At 38.7% G+C, this 11,991-nt stretch overlaps 1 protein-coding gene across 1 annotated transcript in view; it reads left to right on the top strand.

Annotated features, from left to right (window-relative positions):
* The first annotated feature begins 276 nt into the window (after window positions 1-276).
* LOC116703610 (cytoplasmic phosphatidylinositol transfer protein 1) overlaps window positions 277-11,991 on the top strand; it is a 46,871-nt gene continuing 35,156 nt past the window's right edge. The window contains exons 1-2 of the mRNA XM_032538449.1: window positions 277-516; window positions 919-1,037. Of these exons, the coding sequence (XP_032394340.1) occupies window positions 990-1,037 (48 nt within the window). The 5' untranslated portion in view covers window positions 277-516; window positions 919-989. The remainder of the gene's footprint in view (window positions 517-918; window positions 1,038-11,991) is intronic.

The raw sequence follows: 11,991 nt of genomic DNA, 5'->3' as shown, positions 1-11,991 counted from the left end.
TCCAAATAAAGAGGTTCTGTTTGATAAAACAAAAAAAAGGACAGAAACAAAATAATCGCAAATCATTTAGATGTATGTAGGCAAAATTACTGTATGAAACATAACGTTTACAATGCGGCACATTGTAACTTTCCCCATTTCATCAGCTTACTTTTTGTTTGGTTTTATAAGATAGGCTACAAACACAATATCCATATGGGTACAATTCGGTTCACTTATATAGCCTATAAAAATAAGATTTATTGAAAATATATAGTTGCTAAAAACAACAACATTCCAATTTATGAAAAACACTTTTACAATGTCTTGGATTAAGTACAGGCAGTAGATTAGTGGTAGCTTCGTTTTTTATAGGGACGCTTTTAAAGTGAAATCCCCGTATTTCCTGTACAACGCCGTCTCTCTCTCGCTCTCTTGACGCAGCTCCCTTCACACGGCCGCGCATCCCTGGACGGAGCTGTCTGGAAAACTCAAAAGAAGCAAGAGACACGCTGCTGCTGCTCTCGAATAAACACGGTAAGACGAGGAGTGTTTCTGTCTGAAGACCTGTAGAGCGACCACAGCGTCTGTCTTTTTCCGGGACGCGAGCGGCTGTACAGAAGCCAGTTAAACTGCGGTTGTTGTTGGAAACGACTTGTTTTGGAGTTTGGTGCGATTTCTGAACACTTTCCACACTGCCGACGTTATCCAGTAACACAATCGATGCTGTTGGACTGGTTTATTGAACTGGCAACTGCTGATTTACGGCAGAGTTATTTAAGCCCTTAAAAGACCCGCTTGTAGTTGTGTAGAACCTCACGTAGCACCTTGCAGGAGGTGCTGCTGATGCAGATGTGAGGTCTGGATTTAGGGAATCCGTGGAACTCACTGGCTTCGTTTCATTGGACAAATGATTTTAATTAAATAACTGACTTGCAGGATCTCCCCCAAGACCGAAGCGCGACAACCTACATCTTCCTCTGTGTTGCCATCACCATTGTGCAAGGACTATGTTGATGAAGGAGTACCGCATCTGCATGCCTCTCACAGTGGAGGAGGTAGGTGAAGTTGTCTTTGTTTTCCTGATGTTTTGCATCCTGCTCTGTCTGCTGATTGTCTACTCTTCCAGTTCCCTCACAAAATGCGTGACTAACAACCACAGAGTTGCAGGGTCAGCACGTGCTGGTTGATTTAACTGATTGTTGCAAAGTTGTTAGTGATGCAATTATCGTTTTTGCACAAAAGGACATATTGAGACGCCACCGCCAGGTGGAGCTGCTGCTGTCTCTCTTTGAGCCCACTGTTTCGTGTTCAAGAGAAGTCATGCTATTTAAGAGACATTGTGTACAGTAGCAGCACAAGAGGGAATTGTGTTATTTTTGGTAGTCAAGGACACATCGTGCATTGAGTGTTTTGATTTGGATTGCATGCTTTGTCGATAAAAGTACTGTGTGTCGACACAAAATGCTTTCTACCTCTGTTCACACCTGTATGGGTTCTTCTCCAAACACCACAGCATTTAATAATTGCAAGGTCACTTATAATAAGAACTCAGTGTTGTTACCTTGGTCATACTTATTTTATTTTAATGCTTTCACTCTATAATACTCTGTCTCAGAGCTAAATGACCAAAATGCAGATTTAATGCACATTATTTTTCATATTGATTACGTTTTATCTGTAGAGAGTGACACCCAACTGAGGTGATCCAACAATTAGCTTGAACAGAGCCAAAAAATAACCTAACATGTTAGCTAGTTAGCTCGCTAATACAACAACTAACGTCAGCTATGACTGCTAGAAGAGTAAAGAACATTGTAATAGGAAAAGGGGATACATGCTGCAGTACAAAATCATAAAACAAGGTATAGCTAAAATAGAAGCAAGTTTGCTTTCTACCTGTGTTCACAGCTGAATGATTTCTTCTCCAAACGCCACTCTATTTAATAATTGCAAGGTTACATATATTGAGGATTCAGTGTTGTTACCTTTGTCTTGCTTATTTTAGGTTGCTTGTATTATTTATTTTTAATGCATGCATTCTATAGTACTCTGGCTTAGAGCTAAATGACCAAAATGCAGATTTTTATATTGATTACGTTGTATCTGTAGAGAGAGACAGTCATGAACAGTATTGTGTTTTGTGTAAGGATTAAGGAAAGAATTAAGCATTTGCAGGCTGAAGTCGCCCTCAGGTCACAGTGACACAGAAGCCGCTTCATGATCAAGTAATGCTGCTGTGTTTCAACATTTTAGGATCCAATTAAGATTCAACATTTCTTAAACATTCAGTGCTCAGCTCAGTTGACTGTATTTATTTGGTTTTTGCTAGGTCCCACACTCCGGTCTCTTTTTTTTTTAATCTGCTCTAGTGTTACTTTTCTATATGTCATGTCTGCACCTGTGTCTTAAAAGGTTTTACACACCATTGAACCAAGTTCATGATGTCACATGAGCTGCCACTGAAAGGGAGTCAGTGACTCCTCTAAATAAGTGTTTTACCACAGTATTCATAGTCACTACCATTAAGTTGTGTCTTAGTCAGCTGTGTGAAGATACAATCCTTCACTGCAGTTGAGCTAAGCCCATTGTTGGGTTTTTAGGTTGAATGAGGATGAAATCTTTACTTTTAATCAGAGACCTGACTTGAACAGCCTCTCCTGAAGTCTATTGATCCTTATCTTGCTCTGTGTTTCATGTTTATAATTACCAGGATGCTGCTTTATCACAGTGTGTCCTATGGCTGATTGGCTCTTCTTCTTTTCTTCACTCCAGTGGTGATGGAAGACACTGTTGTCCTTTGTGACCAGCTAAAGGCTATCACATCTGTTGTTGTAATGGTAATAATGGGGTCCAACTTAATCTATTGATCTGTCATTGACTTGACAAATGAACGTTTGTAATCTATTAATTTTTGCAGCATGCAAGTATACACAAAGACACTTACATTATAGAGTCATTAACAGTTTGTGTGTGTGTGTGTGTGTTTGTGTTTGTGAGAAATGGGTAGCATATCATCTGTACATGCGTTTTCTATGCGTAATCGTTAGTATTGCCAGCTACATAAAAAGTGTTTCTTTATAGGGGTGTACGATTCAGAAAATGTCACAATTCAATGACGATTTTTAGGCTCATAGTTCAATTCCATATCGATTTGATAAAGCATCTATCTATCTATCTATCTATCTATCTATCTATCTATCTACTGTATCTATCTATCATGTGATTGCAGTAGCTATACAATAAAAAAATTAAAAACAATTATATAAAAAATATATATGAATCAATTTTTGGAATTCTTTGAATTGATATTAAATCAATAGAGCTTGAATCGCAATTTGAATACAAATAGATTTTTTTGCACACCCCTATTTCTTCACTGTATTCATTATATACTCTGTGTGTATGTGTGTAAGAGTGAGACGCGCACGCAATGGCAAATAAACTCTTTACAAGTGGAAATTACTAAACTGATTGTGAGTGGGTCTCTCTCCTTCTAAAACAGTTTTAAGCAGCGGGGGCTGATTTTAAAATGCATGGATGGAGGATGTCCGAGAGGTACTGTGGGGGCAAGCATGGATTTTATATTTTGATGCAGGAGTTAATTGGGAGCCAATGAAGGTGGATGAGGGTGTGGGTGATGTGCTGCCACGTCTTGGTGTGGGTAAGAAACCTGGCGGCAGAGTTTTGGGCATACTGGAGCCTGTCTAGGGTTTTGCTGGGGACCCCAGACAGGACTCCATTGCAGTACTCCATAAGGGAGGTAATGAAAGCATGTATGAGGTAGGCCTGCACGATTAATCGTTATAAAATCACAATCTCGATTCACCCTTTTCACGATTTAATTTTTAAAAGACTTTGATTTAAAAATATATATTATTTATATATATACCTCGAACTGGCCTCATGGTGATACCGAAAGTCGGAAGAAATTCCTATTTGACTGTTTCAGATAAAAGCAAGTGCCTTGCAGTATAAGGTGGTAAAATATGTTTATTACAGGGAAACATCCCACGGATTTGAAAGTAGCCTACATTTGAGAAACAAACACGGATGCTTACCTAGCTTACCTTAACAAGGTAAAGGAGAACGCCAAGCCCCCTTTCTCCGAAACAGAAGCTAACCCCGGTAAGGTTACGGGCATGGATGTATGTATACGTAGGGCCAGCAGCATGACGGACACAACCGCAGGGCAGAGAAATCTACAGGCGGGCTTTCACCGGCTTTTGACTTCAAAAAGTTCAAAAAGTTCGCCACTTTACTCGAACCAAAGTTCAAAACACCTGTTCATGTCTGTCTTCTTTAGTCTGTTTTTCTCCTGGAACACGTCAAACACATTCTGCACTTACTGCGGCGTCTTGTGTTGACTGTTTACATATCTGTGCTCATCATCATATGTACATTATTTGTACTGGTGTTATTGTTGAATACTTTGTGAATACATATTTCTAAAATTGTATGATGTTTTTTGTTGAGTTATTATTACACAATACTTTTTCTGTCCTTTTCGAATCCCCCAAATAATAACTGATATTGCAAAAAAAGACTAATACAAAACTAATATAAACCAAACTAAAACTAAGCATTTTCAAAAAAATAAACTAGCAAACCCACTTTAAAAACTAATTAAAACTAATTACACTGAATTTGAAAACAAAAAGTCAAAACAAAATAAAACTTAAAACTATTGAAAAATGCAAAACTATAATAACTTTGGTTTGGTACTATCAATCTGTTTTGTCATGGTTAAAAAAATCGTGGCAGAGAATCGTGATATAAATTCTAAGCAAAGAAATCGTGATTCATCTTTTTCCCCATATCGTGCAGGCCCAGTATGTGGATTGCTTTGTGAATTTAGTGCTTTGGTCTCTCAACACATGGTGAGAGTCACAGATCAGAATTTCCTTGAATAGCATTGCAGCATGAGAGAAACCGGCTCCTCCTCAGATAAATAAGAGTCTGTTAGTGAAGTGGACAGCGTTGTTGCACAAGGACATGACTACAGATCACCAATAATCTTCAACAGACTTCTCTGGAGGCAATTAAGTTGAAGCACTGCTGGCCAAACAAATTGGATACGTCATGAAGATATATAAGTGCAATTCAGTTGGCTACTGCAAAAACATATATCTAAAATAGCTGCAGTACTGTCTTCTTTCATAGAGATAATAGTCAATGATCTGAGTGTTCTGTTGCTTTGTAGTTTGTGAGATTTATATTGCCACCTTAAGGAATCTTAGAATAACATTTAACTCTACAATGTTATTGTAATTCATACTATATACCAAAACAATATTTGTTAAACAGGCAACAAATGACACCGTTTGATGGGGACATTTTATTATTACAATCACTTTAGTGTTGTTGGAATGTGTTATAAAAATCTACACCAATTAAAGATTATTGGTGTTGAGGTTTCTTCTGTAATTGTGTCTATTTCTAGTGTTTTTATATTAGTGTGCACATTCAGAAAACCTACCATTGATCTGGAAACATTTCCGTGTCTTTAACAAGATGAGAGGCCACAGTATGATCTGTCACAATGTAAACAAAGCATATACACACCCAAATACTGACATCATGTCAGTCATTTTGTAGTCACAGGAAGAAAACAAAAGTCTAGCAACTCATCAAAACATGTCCCTTCACATTTTTATCGTCACATCCATTGCTTGTTGTGTTGGATGTATTTCTTATTTTGGAAGAAATCTTAAAGAAAATCTAATTAGATAAGGCCTTCAGAGAACAATGGCTCAACATATTCATACTATAATATAATATGATACAAAAATCTGTGTATTCCTGCATGAAGCTTCAGTGCTTGCACTGATAATACGTATACCTTCCATGGTAGCTGCTTATGGTCTCCTGCAGCATGAGGTACAGACAGTCAGTGAAAGGCCAGTCCCGGGGGGTTTCCATATGTTTGTTTGTGTACCTGCATACTGAGATGCCCCACAGCACGTCAAGGCCCAGACCCAAGATCTTGTTTAAGTCCCCAGAGTGGAGGCTCCTCTGACTAACGAGAACGCTGTTCCCGCGTTGTTCCCCGAGGAGCTCGTAGCTCAGCCAGGTTGGGACCTGGCTCACACGCACCAGATGGAGAGTAGCGTGCTCACTAAGACGATCTGCTAGACGTCAAAGGATGAGCCAGCAAGAGAAAGAGAGAGAATGCATGTGTTGAGAGGGGGATTGATTGCTTTGTGTGACTGTCTGAGTCTGCCTAAGTCCGCATGATTTTGTTTTGGCCTTTTGAATTGTTTTGCGGATCGATGATTTTCTTAAAGGAGACCTATCATGCTCTTCTGTATTTCCTATCATATCTATAATGTTACAGTGTTGGATGATCATGTTAAATGTGGACAAAGCTTAAAATAATGAGGTAAACATATTTTTAAGGAAATCCCTGTGAGCCAACGCTTAAGATTTATCACTGTTCTGATCACTGGTTTCAACAGTTTTTTTTCTCCGCTCTTCTTCTCTCCGCTCCAAAGGATGTCTTACAGCGTATTCCATATATGGTAATCTGCCTCAGGCAGGCACGTTACTGCAGTGTCTATATTACATACTTTGCAACACGTAGCTACATGCTAAGTCAGGGAAAGCTGTAATGTTGGCTGCTTAATTTCTTCCAACTTTTGGGTCACATTCCTGCTGGAAAACGTCTGGTTGTGTAGTATCTAGTTTAGAAGCCTTTTTTGGTGATTTTTGACGCCAGGTTTAAAGAGATAGGTGCCTCTACAGAGCTAGTTTTTTTTTTACGTAATACCATGTAAACATGTTCTTGTACAAACACAAAATACAAGTATGAACCAGAAAATGGTACATAATAGGTGTCCTGTAAGCACCTGTATGCACAGAATATACAAATATTCAGAAAAGTTGTAGCATATGGCATCCTCACACTGGAAACGGGGGGAACGGCTAGCTGGCTCTGTCCAACGGTAACAAAATCTGCCTAGCAGCACCTTTAATAGCTCACTAATAAACGCGCTATATTGGGACCAGTAACTTCCTGGAGTTTCCACTGGTTGCCTGGCCACTGCTCTTATCCAAAATATAGTCAGGCACATGCCAATTGTGTCAATTTGTCATTTTTTTCATGTTGGTGAGAGATATAACATGTTAGTTGGGGAGCTTTAGATGTGCTGATACAGTAAGTAGATTTGGTTACTTTGGGACATAGCCATTCTAGCTGTTTACCTGTTTCCAGTTTATAAGCTAAGCTAGCTAGCTGCTCCTGCTAAATATTTAAAGACATGAGAATTGCATCAATCTTGTAATTTAACGCTTAGTAAGAAATAATCATATTTCCAAGATTTCATGAAGTCCTAGATGAACAAAATGTATCAAACTGTCTAGTTTGATGTACTGCTCCTATTAAAGCCTCATTATGCTGTAACTTGTATTGAGTTGAGTATGTCTTTTATGTGTTTCCTTGTGTTTTAGTTGCTTCTATTTCTTTATATTGTGTGTATTTTGTTTTCTATTATGCCTCAAAGCTACACACAACTGCAACTGGTTTCCCCATAGGGATATCTTTTAATACCCACTAGAACAAATGACAATTCATTCTGACATTCATTTTCAGACTACACTGAGCAGAGCTTTCACTGCCTCATCAATTACCATGCGGTTTCCTCTGCATTTAATTAACCATTCACTGGTTAAAGAACAGAGTGTCTTTTCTGCACCTGAGCAGCAGTTGAATTACTATCATTGCTTGCTTGATCAGATCCTGAGTAATGAGCTTTAGAGAATGAGTTGAGGAAACAAGAACATCATCTTTGCTCTGTAAAAAAACAGGGTAAGTGTCAGCTAACCATCATTGTTTATTAAAGGTAGTAAAGTGCCCCCCTTAGCCAAGGAGCTTTATACACTTTCAGTCAGTGCCAGTGTTTAAGCTACTTATCAGAGTTGCCTTGGATCTTCATGAACAATCTTTAAGGAAAAATAATCACATCGGATACAGCATCTCTATGATGAAAAGAAAAATTACAGGAAAACTGTCAAATCAACAGACCCATCCCAACAGACCCAGCATAGTTCATTTAAAACTTTCACTTAACTGTTGTAAGCTCAGGATAATTTTTGTAGTCTAACCAAACACTCAACTGATGTGCTGATGTGGAATTATTTTTAACTCTTGCAATTTTGCGGGGTGGATTGAAACATGAAACCAAAGGAAGAGAGTGCATGACAAAAATACAATAGATTGTTTTTTTTTGCCTTTTCTTTGTTTATTTCTGCAGTTGCAGTAGTTGCTTTCTCTGTTTGACTGTGTTCAATGAGTTATACTGTACATGCTGTTTACGTATATCCAGTGTTTCACATACAGTGATTTATTTGTGGCGGCAGTCTGGGGATTCCAGGTGAACTCATGCAAGACATTATTATATGCTGCCTGTGTGGTGCTGCCAAATCACACTCTCCTCCCCCTCCCTTTAAAACCCTCAACAATGACAGAAATTACATTTGAGACCGAAAAAAAAGTTTGGACTGACTGAAAAGAGAGTGACACGAAGAAAGAATTGGAAGATTGTCATATTAGTCATGAAAAACCCATCTGAAATAAAAAAATAACATATATATTTTCTAAAAAATAGCCATCACCAGAAATAAACACTAATTCTGTTTGAAACATGGATATATTTAACAGTCGATTTGATACGTTCCACCACTAGTTGTTACTGATAGTGATCAGTATGGTTATTTATCCACATACCATTACTTGAATTGCTTCTATTTGGCTGACATCTATGGTTCTCAAGCTGCCAGCTTGCTGTGGCTCATAGTACAGCACTGAGTGAATCTGTGCTGTGCCAATAATTGAAATCCTGGTGGCATTTTCGAAGTTGCACTCACAAACTTTGTCTGAGACTATGGCTTCTCTATTAAAGCTAATTATCTGCGCCTCTGCAGCTAAGAACCTTTCTTTTTGAGTCAGATTGTTGCTGTTGTCTCTGGAAGGCCTTATCCTGTAACATTGGCATTATAATCATCTGTGCATTCCATTGTGGTCGGCTCTGCTAATCTTTTGGGGAACAATGGGCAATTGCGGGCATTTACTACAATGTGATTCTTATCCACGCTCTTAAATAATCATTTTAATGTGCTAAATAATTGTGTGTGTGCTTTTGATGAGTTGGGAGACTGGTGGCATTCAGATTATGGTGCAATGGATTAGTAAAGCAGTGGCAAATCACTACAGAGATGTTATACTTCAGAGAGAGCTGCCCTACACTTAAATGTTCTTCATGTAAGGCTTCTTGATGAGGCCTTGATGTCTGCATACTGCATGCTATGTTTGTCTTTGGTCTGTCTGACTTTTTAAAAATCTGTGTCTCTCTCTTTCATCAGTCTGAACTGAAGACTAAAAAACTGTAGCACTCAGTTTTGGGTGTTACTAGCTGCAAATATAGGGCGAATTAGTAAAAGGTATTTGTGTGTTGGTCGGATGGTCCGAAAGATCTAACATAAATTTGTTGTTGTTGGGATCCAGTGATCTTAAAGGATAGCATGTAGTTACGATGCTTGTGGTTGGAGTTTTGCTGCGTAACTTATGCGTACTTCCTCTGTCATCTTTTTTTAGGCAATTTTACTGAGAATACGTAGCATGGTTATAAACTGAAACGGACACCTGGCAGAATCGGCCTGACTGCAACGTAGCAACATTAATGATCTGTTAAACATCTAGGGTCAACACTCTTCTATTTATAGTAGAGAGCTAAGGATTAACTTAAGGGCAGTTGTACAGGAACAGTTGGTCAGGTGACTGGAGGTTGTGGGAACCAGGTTGACTAACTGACAGGTGAGATGGGAGAGAGAGTCCATGTCTGTACCACCATTACAGAAAGAAAACATGTTACCATGTGATGTAGCCGAGTTAGGCATGATTCAGCCTTTAACATTGATTGGAACACAGTAGGCACTGTATTCATTAATTAAAAGGCACATGGTCGATAATGGGCAGACACAAAGACAGAGGTGAGCTGAAAAGAAAACAAAGAGACAACTAGCTCACAAATGAAAGTTGTTGGTGGAGATAAGCTGCAGTGACCAGAAAGATGGCTAATGTGCTTTCTGTGCCATCACTTGTGCCCTGTTGCTGTTGCCTCTGGCTGTGTGTTTGTAACTCCACACATTGCAACACTGAGCTTCAAATAGAGGTCCTGTGAGGTTAGAGAAAGCAGTGACATATTTTAATGGTCCCTTGTACGCATATACACACTGCAGTCAGACAAACACACACACACACACACACACACACACACACACACACACACACACACACACACACACACACACTTTCAAAGAACCTGGGTACACCACTTTAATTCCAGGAACAAGCAGCCTCATAGATGAATTATTTATTTTGCAATATCTAGTTGAATGAGCACCAGCAGAATGCTACTAAAATACACACATATGTTTTAACTCGGGTCAGCTCTGCTCTTTTGGTTGTACCTGGACATAGTCAGAATATTTCTTTAATTAGTATTTTCTTCATAAACAAGAATGAGCAGCTAACACTACACATTACTGTAAATTTATACTAACACCCCTAATAACCTCAATACACACAAATACAGTAAAACCACAACGAGAATGTCTTCCAGATTAAACGACAGAATAGGTAGTTAGGTAAGGGGACCTTCATCGTCACGGTGTAAGCTTGTTGTTAGCTTGTTGTTAGCTGTGTAGTCCACCCTCTGTTAACATAGCGGTAAGTTAGCTACCTAGCTCACGTTAATGTTAATCTAGAAACAAAAACCACAGGCAGCGCTTTGAAGAGCTGGGACAAAGGCAGTAGTTTTCTGACAGAACACAGAACCTTAGGTTGCAAAGTGTGTGGCAATGCTTCTCTACAGACACCGTCCCGGTGACGGAACCGTTTTTTCCACTTAAGCGAAAATGTTTTCTCCACTCATACGTTTTCATAAATTGAAAGCATTAAATCTTCATAAACACGCTCATGCAGCACACCATTTGAAAGCTTAAAATCGTATGATTCAAGTAAGCCCACATGCAAAGCATAAGATGACTTAGTTATAATTATAATCCTGCTATAAAGTAAAGAAATACAGAAAGATACTGCGCCGCCCGTGTCAAGTGTGCATTCATACCTTTTCCCTCGTGTCTTTATTGACAGCGGTGAAAGATCGCCCAAAAACTTTTTTCCTACATCGCCAAAAAGAGTTTCAACGGAAAGAAAGCTAAACAGTTCATAATTTGTGGGTTTTGATCGCTTCTCTCTTCTCCCCCGAGGCTGCTACAGTGGTACTGAGCACACCGTCGGATTCTCTGACGTCAGCAGATTCAATTGCTGTGTGTTATCAGCCAATCCGTCTATTGTAACCTGAGATAGTCCTGGTTAAAGCCAATCACGTCTCAGAGTTCAGGGAGGGCCAACGTGGGAAAGATTGACATCCCCTCCTTCCAGTTAAAACTACATGTTACGAGACCAGCCTACCTGTTTAGCCAATAGGAAGACAAATTGATTGATACCAAACTTGACCAGAAAATCTTAACCCTGTGATTGTTGCAGCTGTGTCAAAGCAAAAACATGGTCTTAGTTATTGCATTTTACCATTTCATTAATTTATAATTACTTATTTCTATAAATTTATCTATATAGTTATTTCAAGTACGTGTGTGATTGATGTGTTTTTGTATTTGAGAAGATTTGTATTTTGCACTTTTTTGGCATTTTTCTTTGCACTTTTCAAAAGGAAATAAGAAAAACGCATATACACATCTGTAGAAATAAATTCATATAAAATCCATTTTCTTCTGGATTTTTTCTGTAGCAAGTTAAGACATGTGGCTGTGGTACTAGTATTGTGTATAGCCCATCTGATATGTTTACAGTTTTCAAATCATTTTACAGATGCTTTACTTGGACGGAAATAGAAAGCTCCATTCTAACCTCAGCAGCGCGGTGTCAGTAAGGCCTAGAATCACAGTGACACTTGGAACAAAAAATTGAGAGTGTTAGCTTCCCAATGACCT

This window comes from Etheostoma spectabile, chromosome 15 (assembly GCF_008692095.1).
Source record: "Etheostoma spectabile isolate EspeVRDwgs_2016 chromosome 15, UIUC_Espe_1.0, whole genome shotgun sequence".
Classification (NCBI taxonomy): Eukaryota; Metazoa; Chordata; class Actinopteri; order Perciformes; family Percidae; genus Etheostoma; species Etheostoma spectabile.
The sequence above is the reverse complement of the archived record's forward strand: the minus strand, read 5'-3'. Positions and strand labels throughout refer to the sequence as shown.